This window comes from Arachis hypogaea, chromosome 5 (genome assembly GCF_003086295.3).
Source record: "Arachis hypogaea cultivar Tifrunner chromosome 5, arahy.Tifrunner.gnm2.J5K5, whole genome shotgun sequence".
Classification (NCBI taxonomy): domain Eukaryota; kingdom Viridiplantae; phylum Streptophyta; class Magnoliopsida; order Fabales; family Fabaceae; genus Arachis; species Arachis hypogaea.
Window position 1 is genome coordinate 110,324,116 of NC_092040.1, and position 21,208 is coordinate 110,345,323.

The following is a 21,208-nucleotide window of genomic DNA, read 5'->3' on the forward strand; positions in this document are numbered from 1 at the left end:
TAAATATTTTCAAAATTTGTTTTATATAAAATCATAAATAAAATAACTTTTCATTATGATTATAAATAGTAAAAGAAAATAAAATAGAATAATTATCAAATAAAATATATACCAATTAAATTGTTACAATCAAAATAATTTTTTATAATACATATAAGGCATTATTTGTTTTATACCATTATTTGATATTTATATAAATAACACAAAATATAAAACTATTTTATAAATTATTCATATTATTTTTTTCAAATATATTTTAATCATAAATATAAAAAAATAAATATTTTATGTACATCTAACTATAAATATATCAGTATAGTAATCAAGTTAGTCCTATTAATTACCGATGACCAATTTGAAAATCTGCAATTAACCATTCAGTTGGGTCGAATCTCTCTCCAACGACTGTTATACATAAGGTGGGGAGAAAGTTCGCAAAAAAGTTTAACTCAAATCCAAAACCCTTCCTTTAATCCGTTCCCATCTTCCTCAGTCCTCACTCCACATTCCACAAGCACCCAAAGACGAACAATCTCCAATTTTCTTTCTCCGGCAAAACCTTTACCGGGTTCTTTCCAGCGAGTTCTAATTTCTACACGAGGCGCAATGTTCACGCCGCAGAGGAAGGCGTGGCCCGCGGCATCTTCATTCACGCCTCACCGAGGCGGCGGAGCGGCAAGTTCTGCTCTCTTCAAGGGCAAGGCCGTTGTCGTCGCCGACGATCCCGCGCCGCCGCCGCCGCCGTTGGGTTCTCTGAGCGAAGCAACCCGGGAGACGGATGTGACGGTAGGGTTCGATGGGGGGAGCGTCGATGATTGGAAGAAGTTCAGAGAAGTAGGTTTGCTCGATGAGGCGGTTATGCAGCGAAAAGACCATGAAGCACTCTTGCAGAGGGTGTCTAGGCTCGAAAAAGAGGTTGGTTTTCGCAAACATTTTGCCAATTTTTTCCTTGTTGATACTTTTAATTTCATTGTTCTTTAGGGTTCTGGATTCAATTGGATTATGCTTGCCAAGATTGCTAATAGTCATTTGATTGCTGGGTTTAATTAGGTTCATGTTTTAACGGTAATATATGATAATTTAATTATGTATTTATCTTTTTTTTTTAAATTTTTCTTAATTTGCTTTCCTTCCCAGTTTCTGATCATGGTCACTTGATGGTGGTTGACTGGCTGTAGGAAAATTTTGATTTGATTATTAGTTCTAAATCTCAACTTGCAGTTACTGTTGCTCATAAAAAAGTAACATTCAGGTCTGTTTGGTTTTACATTTTTTTCCTTCCAAATTTGTCGTCTTGTCATCAATATCAATATTGAATTACAAAATACCTCCATTATTTCCATTATGGTACCTCTTTATAGATTTTTTGGAATGACACCATAAATCAAATCGTAACATTAAAAATTTAATTTGAAAGATAGAATGATAAATTTAAGGTTAATTTACTTGATGCATATGCAATAAGATTATTATGATTCATGTCTTTGTAGTTTTGGTTTATATTGGCTTTATCTATCTATCTATAAGGAACAATATGCCGTAGTTACTATTTGAGTAAGCACTTTGCTTTTATCATTGAAAATTTGTAATAATTGACCGCTAATGGAACCTCTGTTTCCTTTCATTTTTCTTTTTCAGCTTTTGGACTACCAGGAGAACATGGGCATCCTGTTGATTGAAAGAAAAGAATGGAATCTGAAGTTTGATCAATTAAGGCAAGAACTATCTGCGACTGAGGAGATTCTTAAACGAGAACAATCATCACATTTGATCGCATTATCCGAAGTACAAAAGAGAGAGGAAAATTTGAGGAAAGCATTAATCACAGAAAAGCAGTGTGGGGCTGATGTATGCTCTTCTTTGTTGATTTTCTTTCTTCTCATGTGGTCAATTGTTTAGATCATATTGAACAGAGACTTTAACTTTTGCCTTTTTTGCTCTCTTCCTTTTATTCCTAGAACTTCAATATGCAACATATATCCATGATTAGGCATGTGATATATATTTTTCTTTATTTTCTCTGCTAGTTTTAGTTAAAACCAGTTTTTTCTCTGTATGTGTCCTGAATTTTTGTTTTAGTCTCTATCCTAAATTTTTTCGTTTTAGTTTTGACCCTAAGTTTTCTCTTTATTTTTGCTGACGTGACTAACACAATGTAGTACATATGTTACGTATGTTGATAATGTTGTTCAAAATTCATCATTTTTAGGTCTCGCAAGTATGATATGGAATTTATTAAAAAACAGAAAAATGTCTGAGATTAGTATATTCCCAGTCCATTATCAGTAAATCACCTAATACATGTTCTCAAACAATATTGTTCAGTTACTTTACTAGGTTGTTTCTAATCCAATTTTGTGACGGGCTATTTTCAACTGGCCTCATGTGTGGTTAAGGTTGACTACATCTAATAAGCATGCTCTTATGTTCTTTTATTTGATGTTGATGTTGTGACCGTATCACTTGCCAGCTTGAGAGAGCCCTGCGTGCGATGCAACAAGAGCATGCCCTAGTTCATTCGTCCTCCAAGACGAAGTTATCTGAAGCAAATGCATTGGTTGATGGTATTGAAGAGAAGTCTTCACTGGTCAACAAGAAACTGCATGATGCAGAATCTAAGCTTGCTGAGGTGAACAGCAAAAGTGCAGAGCTGGATATGAAGTTGCGAGAACTGGAGGTTCGTGAAAGTTTGCTTTGCAAGGAACAGTTGTCGGTGGCTACCGAGTATGTACCATGCTTTATAGTTTATGAATATCCAGTCATCATAATATGCTATCTAGTTTGTTATGTGCTTTAATTCATCTAAAGTTGGTATTCTACTGCCCCATACAGTCGAGAATCATTTGAAGCAACGTCCCACAAACAGAGGGAAGATTTGAAGGAGTGGGAGAAGAAACTTCAGCAAAGAGAAGATATGTTATGTGGTGGTAGGCGAAATCTTGGTGAGAGAGAGGAGAAGATGATTGAGACTGAAAAGACATTGTCGAAGAAAGAGAGACATTTAGAAGTGTTGGAAAAGAATATTAATTCCTCTATGTCTTTGTTGGAAGAAAAGAAAGCTGAGATAAGTACAAGACTAGCAGATCTAGATGCTAAAGAAGAGGTGCATTTCATACTTATTATGACCTTGATGATTTTTTGCACTTTTTTGCTTCAGGTAACTTTTTATGTGATTTTATGTGGTCTTTTCCGTTATTCAGTGTTGCGCCTATGATTTCAGAAAGTTGATTCTGTAAAGAGCTTGCTGGATGTTAAAGAGAAAGAATTACTTGCACTGGAACTGAAGCTTAGTGCTAGAGAAAAAGTAAGTCTAGGTACCTGGTAGCTTTACAATAAAATGGAAGTTTCTGCAATGTTATGGCCATCAAAATGCTGGGATATATATGATTGCCTAAGCCATTTTGATTTTAATTAGATAGCGAGGCACAAGTATACACAAATCCTCAAGTACTCTTGGCAAGAGATAGCGAAATATTTAGGTTTTGAAAACTTTATTATGGTCTTTTAATGTGAAGTAGGATGACAGGATCTTTGGAATTTTCCTCATATAAGATAAATTTTGTTATGGTTGCTCTATGGTTGTTATATATTAGTTTCTGTATCATTGTATACTGCACCCATGTGGCATTACCATTAGTAGTCTGCATTTTAAAACGGGTGTAATGCCAGAAATGTTAGTTGCATTAAAGTATATTTTTTGTTCCTGAAGTTTGTCAAAAATTTTAAAAATACCCCTAAGTTTTATTTTGTTTCAATTTTGTCCTTGAAGTTTTCGATTTGCATCAAATATACCCCTGACAGCTAAATTTTCAAAAAGTTTAGGACCAATCAAGCAATAATGAATGACACCTAAGTCTGATTTGCTTGTGTTGAAAGTTGTTCTTGTGAAATTGTTGCTAAATTCATCCTAAATTTTTTGAAAAATTAGCTGCTATGAATGACTCTAATTTTAAAGCCAAATGAAATATCATAGTAGCTTTTCCACTAAGTAGAGATCACTTTCAAGAGTTAAATCGCTGTCATTGTTAGAGATAATTAAAGAAGGCCTAATCTTGAGTTTATAGATTGGCATAGGATAGCGTATATAATGAATTGTTTTATTCACTTTTAACTGGTATTTTTTTATTACATACCTAGGAATAGTTGATTGAAAATGCGGAAAGAAATTGGATGTTAGATGGTTACTATATAAGCTCATAAGATGTATCATATGGAGTATGCTATGACTGTTTACATAGCTCCAATAACTGATTTATTTGCTTGATAATGCTACTGACTGTTCTAATTGTGGTTCTCACAGGAGGGGATTGAGAAGCTCCTTCAAGAGCAGAAGTTTATGCTGGATTTGAAGTTGCAGCAGTTTGAGCTGGAAACAGAGGAAAGACGGAAATCTCTCCTTCAGGAGTTTAGAAGCAAGGAGGAAGACTTGGAGCAGAGGGAAGCTGAAATCAACCACAGGCAGAAGGTTGTCGAAAAAGAAGAACATGGTTTGAGTAAGAAGGCTGAGAGAATAAAGGAACAAAGTAAGGAACTTGAAACAAAATCTAAATCTTTAAAGGAGAAAGAAAAGGATATTAAGGTCAATGAAAAAGTGTTGGAGAAGGAAAAACAGCAATTGCTTGCTGACGTGGAAAATCTGCAGAATTTAAAAGATGAACTTGATAAGCTTAAAGATGAGATTTCTCAGCAGAAGCAGAAAATATGCAAAGAAATTGAAGATTTGAAACTTACTGAAGAAGAGAGAGCTGAGCATTCTCGGTTGCAATTGGAACTAAAGCAGGAGATAGAACATACCAGATTGCAGAAGGATTCTCTTATGAATGAAGTTGAAAGCTTAAGGGAGGATAGACTGAGGTTTGAGAAAGAGTGGGAAGGATTGGATGAGAAAAGAGCTGAAATTAATAGAGAGAAACATGAAATTGATGTGGAGAACGAAAGATTAAGAAAACTACATCACAGTGAAGATGAACGGTTGAAAAGGGAGAGACACGATATGCAAGATCATATAAGGAATCAACTAGATAAGCTTGAACTAGAGAAGGAATCATTTAGAGAATCAATGAAGCAAGAGAAACTTCTTTTGTCTGAAAAGTTGAAGAATGAGAAATTGCAAATGCTTCAGGATTTTGAATGGAAGATAAGTTCTCTTGAGATTGAAATCCAGAAAAGGCAGGATGAAATGGAGAAAGATCTGCAGGAAAGAGAGAGAAAATTTCAGGAGAAGATGGAAAGGGAGCTTAATAATATTAATGTCTTGAAGGATGTTACTGAGAAGGAATGGGAAGAAGTGAAGTCTCAGGGCCTTAGGTTAGAAAATGAGAGGAAGGAGCTTGAGTCAAACAAGCAGCAGTTGAAGTCAGGCCAACGTGAGATGCACGAGGACTCTGAAATGCTTATGAATCTAAGCCGGAAGGTTAAAAATGAACGTGAAATACTTGTGGCTGAAAGAAATCAATTTCTTGCATTTGTTGAGAAGCTAAAGTGTTGCAAGGAGTGTGGTGAGGTTGTTGGGGGCTTTGTTGTATCTGATCTTCCGTTGCCTGACTTTAAACAAAGATCCATTGTTCCCTCAGCCACCTCTCCTATTCTGAATGGTATGCCGATTAAGAACTCCCAGGACAAGGTAGCTGCTTCCAATTTGGACTCTTCTGGATCTACATGGACCGGAAATTGGCTCCTCCGTAAATGTAGACCAATCCTCGGTTTATCTCCAAATAAAAGAACTGATGGCGTTGGTTCTTCTAATGAGGATGGGACAATGCCACTTTCAGATGTGAATGTTGCTACAGAAAAGGTACCTGAACTGGAATCTCTGCCCATTATAGAAGGAGCTGAGGTCACTCTTGAAGAACAACAGCTAGCAGATGGAGCTCATCACTCTTCGGAAACTCCACAACCCCAATTTGAGAGAATTTTTCGACAGGTGGATGTTCAAAACAGAGTCCATGGATGATCATAGCTACAGGGATAGCTTTGTAGATGGAAGTCCAGATGATTCTCAGCAGTCAGTTCCAAACCGCAGTCGGGGCAGACCTGGGAAGAAAAGCAAATCTGGAATTGCTAGAACACGCTCAGTGAAGGGTGTAGTTAGAGAGGCCAATGAGTTCCTAGGGCAAGCCTCTGAGGAAATAGAAAATGCGAGTTTGCTGTCTCTCAATGCCAATCATTTCAAAGAAGACAGTCAAGGAGACTCTAGTCAAATTGATGAAGCTGTTGGTAGGACTGGAAGGAAGCGACAACGCGCACAAACTTCAAGAATTACTGAAAGTGAGCAGAATGCAGATGATAGTGATGGACAATCAGAAAGCATTACAGCTGGGGGGCACAGGAAGAAGAGGCAAATGGCTGCTCCACCTGCACAAGTTACTGGAGAGAAGCGATACAATCTCAGGCATCCAAAGATGTAAGTTCAGTCTTGGCGATTTTGTCGGACACTATTCTTATAGTTTATGCTGGTTGGGTCCATTAATTGAGTATAATACTCTTGAATGTAAATGTGAACTAGATACATTTGAGAATTGTAATTTTCTTAATGACATTATGGAAACGTTTTTTGTTGACTTCCACACTGAAAGACCAGTCCTCTATCGTTGCCCCCCTGGTCCATACCCAGGAAGGAATATAAAAGATTGTAGTGCCAGTTTTGTTTAACTGGCTTGCATGATTTTGACCGTTGTTTGCAAGATTGTATTATCTTGTAATGTTATGACATACCCCATCTCAACTGATCTTTACTACTGCATACGTATTTGATATTGAGAATGACATAATATCACATCCTGGTGATTAATTAATTGTTATGATGTAGTCTCTTAGCTAGACGATTATTATGTTTGTGTAGAGACAGAACCACATTAAGATTCATATAGTAATTAAAATTGATGACAGTTTCCATCTGTAGTTTGATAAGTCAAACGTTAGAGAAAATTATTATTTGTTGATTAGTTTTGTAATTTGGGATTTTTTGGTGAAAGGAGAGTTAATAATTGAAGCAACACAATCTATGTCAACTAATTTTTGTTATTTTGGGTTCTCAGATTGTACATTACTTATTTGACAGAAGGTTTTTGTTATACATTTCCTTTATTTATTTATTCTGTATAGGGTATTCTTTCGGTATTGTATATATCATTTTCCTTGTGTATGATAATATTAGGAAATTGAAATGATGAATTGAGTGATTGACTACTTCATGTTATTTTAATTAATGTGGGATGCTTTTAAGTGTGTTATTGCAAGTGTCTTGCATATGGCTGATTGGCTGTGTAGAGGGCCAAAAGTATAGTTAGTACAGATTGTGATTCATTCATTTTCCTGAGTTTTGTGGTCAGAATTTTTTTTGGTGGTTCTAATATCATTCATATCTTGGTACGCAGTGTAGGTTCTACAGTAGACTTTTCCAATAGAACACGAGGCGTGCAGAAAGAAGTTGCTTCTAGTAAACCAGAGCTGAATAAAATTCCTGAAGTTGACCCTGGTGCCTCATTAGTAGAAGCAGACGGCAACATCCTTAGCACAGTTCCCGTACAGGTCTCGACGACAAGAACCTTGGAAGAAAGGGTTGTAAGGGTATAACATTCCTACTGTTATTTCTTTCCCCCATCCATAGTTCAGATGCTTTGCTGTTACCCAGAAAGGGTAGTGAAGGATGAAAAACACAACAATGTATAAAAGAAAAAAAGAGAGAAATGAAATAGAGACAATCATCTGCTGCAATATACTCAAACCAAACTTGCCTTCCACCTTGTGTATCATCACGATAAATCACCTTGTAGTCCCTGATCCTCAGCAGTTGCATGACATATGTCCACCTGACCATCACAGAATAATCAAAATATCCAATAGTTAATTATTTCACTGCTACACCCTTTGGCATTGTCAAGGTTTCTTTTTCAATTCAGAATTTGTGTTTTTTTTTTTATATTCTATTTATTCCTTAAACACATTTTTACAGTTTGAAGTATCAAGAGACATTGTGGATGACAATGGTGCTGTAACCAACTCTGTGGATTGTGTGGAAAAAAATGGTGCCACAGAATATGAAGACGAAGGTGGAAGCACAAACCTTGGGGTTGAAAATGATATTAGGGAGGGAGAAATAGGGGAGGAGGCAGCGGAGGCAGAGGCGGAGGCGGAGGGAGGCGGAGGCAGGCGGAGGAAGAGGAGGAGGAGGAGGAATCTGCAATAAAGATGATCTTTAAATTTTTCACATCATGATTGAACTAGTTCCTATTTGTCATGGATATTACAATAGAAATACTTGTATCCTCATTCCTTCTAATTAGGGAACTCTTTTAAATAGGCAAGCAGCTATGAAGCAACTATATAATCTTACTTGGGGTTAAGGTTAACCTCCGTGTTCTCGTCTTATGGGAGTTTTCTACTTTTCTTTTTTCCATCTAGAGTACTTTGTTCCCAATGACTGTCCTCTTGCTAAATAGAGTATGCAGGTTATGTAGGAAGTTTTTTTTTTTTTTTTGCCAAAATGTGAAACACAGTGTAGCTCAGTTTTGCATAAGGTTATCAACAAAAGATACGTTCCTGTTTAAATTTGTCCTTTTAAATTAATTACAGTGACATTTATTTGTGTCTTGAAAGGTACATTGTGGTATGTTGTGTATCTGGAAAACATGATAATTGCAAGGTGAATTTTTGCCTGCAGTTTAGATGTGAAGCTGGATGGACTGTCTGATGCTTCAGGCAGTTGGGGGATTTGTACCCATTTCATCATTAACAATGGGATTTGAGTTTCTTGCAGGAAAAATCAATTCAATCCGAACTATGTTACTATGGTAGTGTTTGTAGTTTGGATTGTACTAGTATATTCGGATTTGACACTATTCACTGGTGAAGAGCCAAGGACAATTTGATGGTTGGAATACCATTTAAAATGTTTTTGAACCCAATATAGTTTAGAAAATATTCAAAATTTGTAATTGTTTAGCTGCCTTACACTCTTAAAAACCGAATTTTTTTTGGAATAAATTAAAAAAAATCATTATTTTTAAAAAAATAGTTGACTTTAATTACCAGCATCCAGTATTCTGTTTGAGTTTTATCACAGTTCGCCTGGTTATTCGGCGAACTAGAAGTACATAGGCAGTATGCCAAGTGATTCGATGAACTGTCATCACCATCATGTTATGTTCCTGGCGGTGATGATGATCATGCTCTTCCCCATGGGAGGCTGCTTTGGTGACACCGACTCATCGCCGTCAGTCAACTGGGCTGCCTGGACGCATGCGGTGGCACATTGCAGCTGAACGGATGCTTCGTCAAGTACAATAATGTGAGCTTCTTGGGGGTGCAAGACAAGACAGCTGTGATAAAGAATTGTGGACCGTCGATTGGGTTGACCTCAGATGCAATGACCAGGAGGGATGAGATAGAATCATTAATTTTTTGCAATTAGCTTAATATCTAGACGAACACTCAGCCTTTAACATTCAGGATTGTCAGATCCCTTCATTACTTTCTATTGTTAATATCTCCAACTATTCACAATCTTAGTTGCCTAACTCTCCTTGTAACACATAATTAAGATATATCTTGTTTGGTAATCCAAGTATCTGACATCCCTAAAGCCCTTTCCATTCAATGGGAGGTTCTCATAATTTTAGATCTTTGAATCTTCAATTCAAGAACTTCTCTCTATTCTTTTTGGTTTACTAGCTAGTTGTTATTGTTTCCCGACAAGAACAAAACCAACTCTGAGGCTGAATGAAACAGAAGAACTGCTCATGGGAAAGCAAAACCAACTGTGCCACCTAAAGGAACGGTGCCACCTTCAGGTCCTTCAAAGAGGCATAACACGTTGCCACTTCAAAATTGATCAAATAAGTATTTTTTTTTATTTTATAAAAGGACAAAACCCAGAAAAAAAACCTAATTACAAACTAAAGGAGGTAAGGTAACCCTTCTATCATCTTTATTCAAGATTCTCACTATTTCAAGAGGAGGAGGCATATTCTAAAAAACAAAAATTTGATTCTATCTTTAAACTCATTTTTGTAAGGTAATCTGCACATCTATTACCTTCTTTATAATGTTTTACAAAAAATATGTTTTAATTATTCTTTCTCATGTCATTTATCTCTCTAACATTTGTATTGGGATGACTTTTCAGCTTCTTTTCTCTATTCAAAAGGCTAATTATTGCTGCAAAATCAATTTCCACCAAAGTTCATTTCCCAAAGTTGAGGCCATTCTTCACTCCCCAAAGTTCTGCCAGAAAAGCCGTTCCAGCCCCTATCTTATGGGTGATGTCTGCGATCCAATTTCCTTCTTCATTCTTGAGGAGTCTGCTGCACCCAGTAACAACTGGGTTCCCTTGTGCCGTGCCGTTAGTATTCAATTTAAGCTAATATCTCGGAGGAAGCTGCCAGCCAATGTTTCTCTCAGTTCTTCCTCTCCGCTTTCCTACCAAATAATCCTTCTCTAATGCTTCTTTAATATTTTGCACCTGTTTGTGAATTTCTTCATGTAGTTGTTGTGGTCTGTTGTAACTAGTATCATGCATTTTCTTATTTCTCTAATACCAAATTCTCCAGCAAGTTGTTATGAAGGTATCTAGCCAATTTAGGTTATCGTTCTTCCCTAATTGCTTTTGTAAATTCACTCCAATCCAGTGCTCCTAGTTTGATTGGAAAAAACTTGGGATTTTATTACTTTTCAGCAAATTGACCCATATGGTGGATGCTTTGGAACAATTTCTTAGAGCATGTAAAGTATCTTCTATTCCACTATTGGAGAGAGAGCAGTTTCCTGTACTACCAACTATCTTTGCCTTACTTTGGTTTGTCATGATTCTCCTGTGCATAGCTGTCCAAAGAAAAACTTTAGCCCTTTATGGTCCCTTCCAACTTCATACCTTTTTTCAAATGGTATTTCCTTCTTTCGACAAGTTCTTAAAATATTTATATGTAGCAATTAAAGAGAAATCTCCATCCTGTGATAGTTTCCATCCAATTCTATCATCTTCTAATTCTGCTTGGGGAGCAGAGATAACGATGATTTTTTTCCACAATATTTAGGGACAGGTTTTGGTGGAGCTTGTCTATATCCCAGTCTCCATTTGGATTTGTCCATTCCCAAACAAAGTTGTCAGGGTCAATTGAGTTAGCATGTTTGGGCGCCATTATTTTGTTAAAAAAAGATCTTTTTTCAATGAAAAAATATCTTTTTTTATTTTTTAACGTGTTTGGCAAATTTCTAGTAGTAAAAATAAAAGCACTAGTAAAATAAAAAAGATTTTTTTTGAGAAGTTATAATTTACATCTTTTTTTAAAAGATCTTTTTTCCTTAAAAAAAATGTTTTTCATGTAATAAATAAACAAAAAAGTACTTTTATATTGTTATGCCCAAACATAATTGATAGATAAAAAGACCTTTTTACATAAGATATCCAAACATAAAATTACTTTTACTTCTCTATAAGATCTTTTAAAAAAAGATAACTCGAAAAAAGATCTTTTTTTAAAAGCTCACCCAAACAAGCCCTTAGAAATTAAGAGCCAAATTGAACAGACAACTTTCTTCTTTCACCCATTGATGTTTTCAAAAAAGAGTTGATAGCCCATTTCCAATGTAGTAGGTGGAGAAATTTTGAAAAATAGGCCATAATTTCATCAACTCCTTCTAAAGAGGGGAATCCGTAGTCTTCAATTTGATTTGATTGTTCAAGCTTCCTCCATTGCAGTACTTATGACTAAACACTTTTACCTACAACACTTCTAAATTTTCTTTGGCTTGCCATAAAATTTTGAACAAAAAAGTATCATTCACTATTGTTAAGTCACAAATCCAATGCCTCCTTCATGTTTTGGCTAATAAAGAGTTTTTCACTCAATTAGATGTATTTTTCGTTGATTATTGTCCTCACCCCAAATAAAATTTTTTTGGATCTTTTTTACTTCTCGGTAGATGGCTGGACTCAACACTGACTGTGCTAAAGTTAATCTCCCTGCAAGGGACAGACATTTGTCCTTCCATCCCTTAAGCTTATTATGCATTCTTCCCAACATGTCTTTATAATTTTTTTTCCCCTTCCGATTATTTCTTATCATAGCTCCCAAACATCTACCTAAGTCACTTTCTTCTCTAAACCTGGTTAGCTTTGTTATCTCCTCTTTGGTGTTTGGTTGGGTTTTCTTTGAAAAAATTATAGAAGACTTCTATGACTTTTGTTATTTGTTTCATAGTTGCCTCTGTAAACAGCAGCAAGTCATCTGCAAATATTAGATGAGAGATGTCTGGTCCTTCTCTTCCAACTCCGATAGCTTTTCATCCTCCACTCTAAACCTGCTCTTTAATGAGATAAGACAGGGCATCCATAGCAATGACAAAGAGATAGGGGATAGAGAGTCCTCCTGCCTCAGCCCCCTGATAGGGGTAAATTCCTCAGTTCTGTTTCTGTTCCATATCACACTATAATTCACTGATTGGATGTAGTTCATGATTAGGTTTATAAATTCTGAAGCCTTTTTGTTTATGAATTCCCTATTAAGCTTATCATAGACTTTTTCAAAATCAATTTTAATAGCCATGAATTATTTTTTTCCTGTGATCTTCTTCATAATGTGTATCATCTCTTTTGCTAAAAAAATGTTGTCTTGTATTTTTCTTTATAATCTTGTATAATTTTGTAGTTTCTTTTTTATTTTATTTTCCTTTTGGATTTCTATTCATGTGCTACCAATGTCAATATGGATGGGTCAAGCTTGAGTTTTTTTAATCTCTTAAACAGAGATCTTGAGTTTGAGTCCATATCTAGAAAAAAAAACCTTATTCGGAGATTTGTACTTCATTAATGGTAGTCATCGGTTTTTGTCAAGTTAGTTATGTTTTTTTTTGAGATAGAACTTGACAATGGTTTAATTGGAAAAAGAAAAAAAATAAAGGTTTTAAAATTAAACCGATCATCAAACTGTTCTAGCTATTAATTTATTGATTTATAGATTCAATCGGTTCAACTGTAATTCAACTAGAATAACTGGTTTATAATAAAATAATAAATAAAATATAAATAAACACACTAAAAGATAATTATAATCTAATTTAAATTTTAAAATTTCATCTAAATCAAAAGTATCACATCAACCACAATGTTATAATATCATCCAAATACAAACTCAGAAGTCAAATAACAAAAAAAAAATAACTAAACATAAAATGTCAATATCAAAATTTGTCATTAGTAATCAAAATTTACAAAAACATAAACTAAGATCAAACAGCCCAATAACAAGAACAACAAATTAAATTGATTGATACTATCATCTAGCCAATAACAAAATTTAGTTAACAACAACCCAATGACAAAAACAATGAGTTAAGATCAACAACATAAACTAAGATTAAAATAATAATAATAAGATCAAGATAAAAAAACCTATGAAGCACGAACACTTTGTTGAATTGTCGTGTCCGCGTGTCGGACACATTTTGGACACGACACTCATTGACACTCGTCCGACACGCGTGTCTGTTGTGTCCAAACCGTGTCTTAATAAAAAATAAAAAAATTTTATCGGACACGCTTGGACACACTTAAATACCATCACGTGTTAGCGTGTCCAATCTTATTCTTAACATATATTTTTGAAATAAATTTATATATAGTATATATTATTATTTATTAAAATAAAAATATTTTAAATACTTGATATAATTAAAATAAGATATTAAAAATAATTAAAAATTAATTTATATTTTAATATCAATAAAATATTAAAATATCAGTACGATTTATCTAAAAAAATACCTTATATTTTATATGTATGCGTGTCCTCGTGTCTTATAAGATTTTAAAATTCGCGTGTCGACGTGTCCGTGTCGTGTTGTGTCCCGTGTCCGTGTCAGTGTCTATGCATCATAGTAAAAAACAAACCATAACAAATATAATTTATCAAATTAACAAGCTATTAAAATGTCAAAAACAACACAACAACCTAACAATAACAATTTACAAGATCAAGAACAGTTCGAGAACAACAACTTATCAAAGTAACAAGTTAGAAAGATCAAGCATAAAATAAAACAGGTTAACAAACAAGTTAATACAGCAATACAATAATGAAATAAGAACTAGAACTGCAACATACTAATTAAAACAACCATCAACTAAAACAAGATATGAAACCTCCATCCATTTATTGTTTTGCACAATTATTCCTAATTTAACCAAATTGATACTATCATCTAGCCAATAACAAATTTTAGTTAACAGTAACCCAATGACAAAAACTGAATTAAGAACAACAACATAAACTAAGATCAAAATAACAATAATAAGATCAAGATAAAAAATAACAAACCACAATAAATATAATTTATCAAATTAACAAGTTATTAAAATATCAAAAATAACACAACAACTTAATAATCACAATTTACAAGATCAAGAACAGTCCTAGAACAATAATTTATCAAAGTAACAAGTTAAACAGATCAAGAACATAACAAAATAAGTTAACAAAACAAGTTAATACAACAATCCAATAATGAAATAAGAACTAGAACTGCAACCTACTAATTAAAACAACCATCAACTAAAACAATATCTGCAACCTCCATCCAGTCATTGCTCTGCACAATTATCCTCAATTTAGCCAAATGCCCAACTAAGTGATTATGCATAAAAAAAATATTAATTAAGATCTTAAATGAATAAACTGAATCATACTGATCTAAACCAAGCAAAGGAGGAAAAGGACATCTTTGAATCTGAATAACAAATGAGACTCTGAGCAGAGTATGAGACTTTGAGAAGTGAGCAATGAGCAGGGTATTAGGGAGAGGGAGCAAGAATGTCAGTGATGAGAATGCGACGGGCGACGGCTGACAAGGTGACGAGCACGACGACTCACGACATGCGACAGATGACGGGAGACGGACAACGGATGACCAGGCGACGAGCAGGACATCCCACGATGTGCGACGAATGATGCAGAGAAGCTTACGATTTGAGAATATACAGAGGGGTTGGAGGCAATCGGTTGGACAATGGAGAGATGACCAGAGCAGGAAGGACGACGACGGTGAGAAAAATGTTGGCGACGGTCAAGCTAGGGCTTCCTTTTGTTTTTAGAGAGGGAAGAGGTAGAGAGGGAGTGAGGGCTCAAGGAAGAGGGAGTTGGGAAGGGGATTAGGGTTTTGGACTTTTGATGCAAAATCTAAAAACCAGCCGGGTTCCAGTTCGATTCGACCAGATGGTTCCCTGCCGATCCTGCTGTCTGAAAATAGTTTTCAAAAAGAGCGATTATGACTTCTGTCTAAATAGGAATCCTCACCGATTCACGGTTCAACTGATTGGTTCTAACTGATTTTCAGGACCTTGAAAAAAATCATGGTGTGGATGTAAGCTTTCGAGCTTCCATTAGATATTGTTCCCATTGAGATTAGGTCGAGAAAGGGTCTAAATATTTTTGGCATGTGATTCTAATTACATACCGTACATAGAAGAGATTGTTGGGATATTTTTTAATAAATAATTTAAATATTTTATTTACAGATATAAGTAATTTGTAGCAAATTTACCAATTTCTATTCTTTTATATATTTTGTTTATAATGTAAACGAATTAAGATTGCTTATATCTCGATTACATCGAAAACGAGATAATATATGATTTTATTTGACTTTATCTCGTTTACAAACGAGATTTATGGAATTTGAAAGATACACATATCTCGTTTACACTGTAAATGAGATATGTATACTTGTAAATATAAAAATATAATTTTTAAAAATATTAAAAAATATTAATAATTTAATTTGGACCAATGTAAAAAATAAAAATCGATATATTTTGTTACTATTTAGATCGATTTTAATTAATTTATATCTCATCTATATTTTTAATTTTAAATTAATAACCTTGTTTATACTGAATTCTTAAAAATAAAACGTTTCAAATAATAGAAAAGATTGACGGTTTTAAATAACAGAGAAGATTGGCAATTTCAAAATAATAGGGGAAATAAGCAGTTTTCAACTCACTGATTAGTGGGTGATTGGGCATATCACGTAATTTGAAACTATCCATTTAAAATTAGCACATTATTTTTCTAAAAACTAGCACATTTAAATTAATACTAAAAAAGAATAAGAAACATATAAAAATTTTAAAAATTTTGTTATATTAAAAATTTTATTTAGTACCTGTTGATACGTTGACCCATAAACATAGCCAGGACCAAAATAAATAATGGCCCACTTAAGAGGTCTGACCTCATTCACTCCTACCCGACCTCATAGAGGTCAGATACGACGATAGCAGTACAACCATACTTATCTAAATAAGTAACCAACTCCTAAGATATCTTTCACTCACCTAGAAGGGAGATCTCAATAACTTTCCTAGAAAAAGGAAATGATCATCCATCATCAATGGTGAAACTACTCTAAAAGGTAGTTATCTATTCTACTATAAATATAATGACTCCCTCAGGTACATTCAAAATACAATCTACTACAAACCTGCCTAAAACCCTTGCTAACTTAAGTATCAGAGTCTCTTGCAGGTACCACCCCCACCTCCTCAAGATGAACTCGGACGGCGATATCTCAACACTGAGAGACGTCAGACACTATCCCAAAGTAGCTTGGACCTTACGTTTAGTCCCAAAAGCAACCCGGAACATTGGCGCCGTTGCTGGGGACATAGAAATCTACACCCAATCATGGCAGACAATTAGTTCGAAGATGGTCACATGACATCTGAGTCAGAACCTCATAACGATAACTGAACACTCATGATACCTCCATGGCATGATAGAACGAGTGGGCCTAACAGGGAGGGAACATTGGAAAACCCTCCACCTAGGAGAATCCATTCAGAAATACATCCACTAGAATATGAAGAGCCCCGCATCCAATTGAGATCATGGGACTCATACACCGGAACCATATACAATTAGAGCAACTTTAACAGGAGATCGAGTGACAAAGAGAAGCTAAAAGAAATTTTCGAAAGGAGGTACCCGACAAAGAGTGCTTGAAGAAAAACTCTCGAAACTAGAGGCCGACCTTCGAAGTCGAAGTAACCATGCGGATTGGGAGGAAATCCTTTTTGGAGGAGAAGATCCATTCATAGAAGAGATCATGTAGGCTACGGTCCCTATGAATTTTAAAAGACCTCTATGATGGAATGACCGACCCAAGACACCACCTCAGTAACTTCAAAAGTCGAATGTACCTGGTGTAAGAATCCCGTTCGAGTACGCGAGATCTTTTCTGAAGACACGGATTTCTCCGGAAGTTCAACAAAAGGAACACCTCTGATATATTATCAAGAATCTCAAACCTCATTGTCATTATGTCATTTTTAGGTTAGGACCTCAGTTGAGACAATCTCGACAACGCAATCGCGAAGAACCTTATTTTTGAACCGTCTCGGTTAGGAGTTTTGATTCTAGTTTTTGTAACTAGTCTATGTTTGACGAACCGGACTCGATTCATGAGAGAAGAGAGATAATATTATAATATTATCATCATATTAGTATTAGAAGATGCTTGAATGATATTATAAGTTTATCTGGTCTGTTTTAGTTAAAAACAGAAAATTGGTTTAACCGAGTTAACAATTTATTGGTGCAGCTTAGCACCAGCACTCTTTGATGACTTTAGCAATGCTAATGTCTCATCATACATGTTCTATTCTCATATTAAATATGTTACTAGTTTCATTTATGCTAGTAGCTCAGAAAAGAATTTTTAGAGATATTTTTACGAGTGTTCCGATACATCTAGTTTTAGTAGTTATACACTTGAGATATTTTAATATTATTTTAATCCACCTCCAAGCCAACCAATCACAACTCACCTTACACCCCCAAGACCTCCAAGTTTGTCTCATTTTTTTATTTTGGCCGAAAATTACAAGAGAGAAAAGAGAGAAACTTTTATGACACTTAAATCTTCAAAGCTTGATTTCTTCTGAATTAAAACTCAAATCAAAACTCTAATTTCACCAAAATGATCCTCTATTCTTCCTATACATAACCATGTAATTTATCAAGGCTGTAAATAAGGTAAGATGGTTGTTCCTTTCGCATTTGAATTCGGTTTTCAAGGAATCATGCTTAAACATGTGTTTTCTTGATGTTCTTCCTTAGGAATCATGCTTAACTTGACTTAGGGCGAAGAAACCTCAATTTCTAGCAATAGTAAGGTAAGAAATCTCATCCTAACACTCATATGAAGGTTCGGTCAGTTGAGGGATTTTGTGTTTAAAGTTGTTTTTGATGTGATTTAGGAGGAAAAAGTGCTTTAAGAACACTTCAAAGAGTAACCGAATTTGGAGCAGCAAATCAAGGTAGGGTTTGGTAAAATTAATCTTGATTAATTGTGTTTGAGTTGTGTGATTATGATATGGTTTGGTTATGCTTGAAATTGATTGTTTATATGAGTGATTCTTGTTGAAATTTTGGTTAAATTTTGATGAAATTCAAGCTATGAACTTGTGTTCTTGGGCAGCTAGGAAAAACCAATCCTAATCCTTAAATTGGAGTTCAATTTGTGTTGTAATCAAGGGGAAAATATGGGGCTTTGGTGGCTGCAATTTTATTTTGAATTATGGTAAAAATCGGTTGTTGAAAAGATTGAAAAACGGATGAAAATAAAGAAAGATTCTGAAAATTTTACGAAGAATACTGTGAGTGTGACGAAGAACATTGAATAACACCTTTTAGATCTTAAAAAGGGCAAGGTTGTAATTAGTTTGGTGTTTGAGGGGTTATTTTGTAATTTCTGAAAGTTAGGATGGTTAAAGTTGAAATATTAAAAGTTACGGGTGGTAAAAAGTGAATTTATATAACTTTTAGGATAAGAAAGGGTAAATCTTGAAATATATTAATAAAATAATAAATAATAATATTTAATTAAAAATAATATTTTAATTAAAATAATAAAATAATGCGAAAAAGATAATTTTTCGTAAAAGCTTTAGAAAGACAACTTTAAGGGCAGAATCTCATAATTACCTTCATAAAACACTTAGGGAGTGGTAATAACATATTAGTGAGGCAAAGATAAAGGAAAGATAAAAAGTAAAAGAAGATATAAAAATCAAAGAAAAAGTCTGTAAAGTTTTAATGACGGAAACTAACAGAGATTAGTAAACGAACTAGGGCAACATAGTTAGTTCTTGAGTTGTGGCTAGGGTCAGGTATTATATGAAAAGTTAAACTGTTTCAATATAGACTTAATGAACCTATACTTGGGCAGGCTAACTATTCACACCGAAATTTACATAAGCTTTAAATACATACGTTAAATAGAGAAAAGAGTAACCATAGCAGAATAAAGGGATACAGAAAAAAGAGTAACCAGAGCAGAATAAAGAGATACAGAGAAAAGAGTAATCAGAGCAGAGTAAAAAGACAAAGAGAAAAGAGTAATATAATAAAGAGATTAGAAAACAAGCAGATGGTCTGTTGAATGGTCATTTGTTGCATTAAGGCAACTCTAGAGATGTTTGTGTTCATCTACTGTGTTGAGGTAGTCAGATAGATGGTGGTGCGACCACCGAGAGCAGTTTCCTGGGATACTTAACTATAATGATATTCTGTAAGTCAGAGGACTCTTATAGAGGTATCAAGAAAACACAACTAGCATATACTCCTATAAGTCAAAGGACTCTTACAGTGAGTGTGTTGGGCAGACTAGCTTCGCCCTGCAATTCAAAAGACTCTTGCAATGGTTTTTCCTGCAAGTCAAAGGACTCTTGCGATGGGTTCCCAAAAATCATCATCAAAACCCGGGAACACCCTTTGGAGGCAATAATGCAAATACAGAAAAGGAAGGAACGCAAGGAATCAAAACCCTAGCAAGAAAAGCACAAAGAAAAAACCAGAAACCCAGGCGCCAGCATCAAAGGCACAGCAAAACAAAAGATCAAAACTTTTGCGGAAATAAAAGCATGCAACATCACTAGAAGCCAACGACAAAGAAGGATTGTAGCTACCAACAAACCAGAAAAACACAAAAAGCACAAAATTAATGCACCAACCTGCGATGAAGAAAGAAGCGACAGCAACGGGCGCACAGAACACGAACGATCCACACCAAAGGCTTCAGAGAAGAAGAAAGCTTGGGGCGAAAGCGAAAGAACCAAAGAAGAGGTATTTTTGCAAAGAAGCGAGAAACAGAAATGGAGCAACCGGAAACAGAAGAGGTTGGCAACATCCAAGCTCCAAAGGAACAGCTTGAACTACTTCCAAAGGTCCGAGAGAAAGCACAAATAAGACAAGCAGCATTAAAGCAAAGGATGACGATAAGGTATAACCAAAACGTCATTCGAAGGAGTTTTGCTGTAAATGACCTAGTCCTAATACAAAATGACATCAGAGTAAAAAAGTCGGGCGAAGGGAAGCTCGTTTTCGAGTAAGTCCAGATGCCTAGCAAGGTGCGCTTGACCTGCATCTAAAAACTAGAAAATATGTATGGGGTGAGAACCAGAGGTTCTCAGCATGGTAACGGTGTCCACATAACTAACATATAATGTCCCGTGAAAGCCAGAGACAATCCTAGAACTCCAACGCTCTTGATTATAAAAATTAAAGATTCAAAGACAAAAGCCGTAAAGGGGTGGTCCTCTAAGGATTTTAAACATAGCCAAACTCTAACTAAACCCACTTTATAGAAATCCTTCTCCTTCCTCCCGAAATCCTCCAAAATTACCAGTAGAACTACATAGTCAAATAAAGCAGACAAAGCAAACACAAGTAGAATACAGATACGGCAGGTAGCAATTATAGCAGGTAAGCATGGATTATCAATTAGGAAATCCCAAGAAATGCAAACTCAATCAGAACAGACAAATGCATATGATGAATACCTGCTGTATAGCAGATGAGTCTCATTTGTCAGTTATAAAGCCAAATCTGACATGTTCGGTAGCAAACCCTGGATATAACACCAAACACGGAGCAAGTGGGATAATGCCGCAATCCTTGTATCTTACCCGTGCCCGGAGCAGGGGACAACCTCATCACTGCCTTTTACCTAGACGGTGTTACAGTTCTTGACCCGGAGTAAGCAATGATAGAACACAGCCCTTGCGTTTTACCCGAAATCTGGAAATTTTCTGGAGCAAGTGGATAACACTACTGCATCTTACCCGAAGTCACATACAGAAACACATTTTCAATATCATTACAATTCATTCTTTCATCCATTCATTCTCAATTCATACCCGGAGCAAGTG

General features: G+C 35.1%; 1 protein-coding gene and 2 long non-coding RNA genes across 3 annotated transcripts; 2 read left to right on the forward strand and 1 right to left on the reverse strand.

Moving 5' to 3' along the window:
• The first annotated feature begins 335 nt into the window (after window positions 1-335).
• On the forward strand, window positions 336-8,550 carry LOC112803981 (protein CROWDED NUCLEI 2). Its single transcript, XM_029298564.2, has 8 exons — window positions 336-915; window positions 1,639-1,848; window positions 2,471-2,724; window positions 2,833-3,103; window positions 3,221-3,304; window positions 4,301-6,403; window positions 7,377-7,569; window positions 7,955-8,550. The coding sequence occupies exons 1-6, from the start codon at window positions 607-609 to the stop codon at window positions 5,951-5,953; spliced, it is 2,781 nt and encodes a 926-aa protein (XP_029154397.1). The 5' UTR covers window positions 336-606; the 3' UTR covers window positions 5,954-6,403; window positions 7,377-7,569; window positions 7,955-8,550.
• A 1,099-nt stretch (window positions 8,551-9,649) lies between these two features.
• LOC140184765 (uncharacterized) lies at window positions 9,650-10,600 on the forward strand. Its single transcript, XR_011882423.1, has 2 exons — window positions 9,650-10,015; window positions 10,127-10,600. It is a non-coding gene; the product is annotated as an uncharacterized lncRNA (long non-coding RNA).
• Window positions 10,601-14,411: 3,811 nt separating this feature from the next.
• LOC112802701 (uncharacterized) lies at window positions 14,412-15,391 on the reverse strand. The gene is made up of 2 exons (XR_003202504.2): window positions 14,684-15,391; window positions 14,412-14,586 (listed from the first exon to the last, which is right to left on the reverse strand). It is a non-coding gene; the product is annotated as an uncharacterized lncRNA (long non-coding RNA).
• Between the last annotated feature and the right edge of the window lie 5,817 nt (window positions 15,392-21,208).

Bases quoted from the DNA above. Each gene is read 5' to 3' on its own strand.
- LOC112803981 (XM_029298564.2), top strand. From the start codon at position 607: ATGTTCACGCCGCAGAGGAAGGCGTGGCCCGCGGCATCTTCATTCACG. The intron at 916-1,638 runs GTTGGTTTTCGC...TTTCTTTTTCAG, and splicing joins TGTCTAGGCTCGAAAAAGAG to CTTTTGGACTACCAGGAGAA. The intron at 3,305-4,300 runs GTAAGTCTAGGT...TGGTTCTCACAG, and splicing joins AGCTTAGTGCTAGAGAAAAA to GAGGGGATTGAGAAGCTCCT.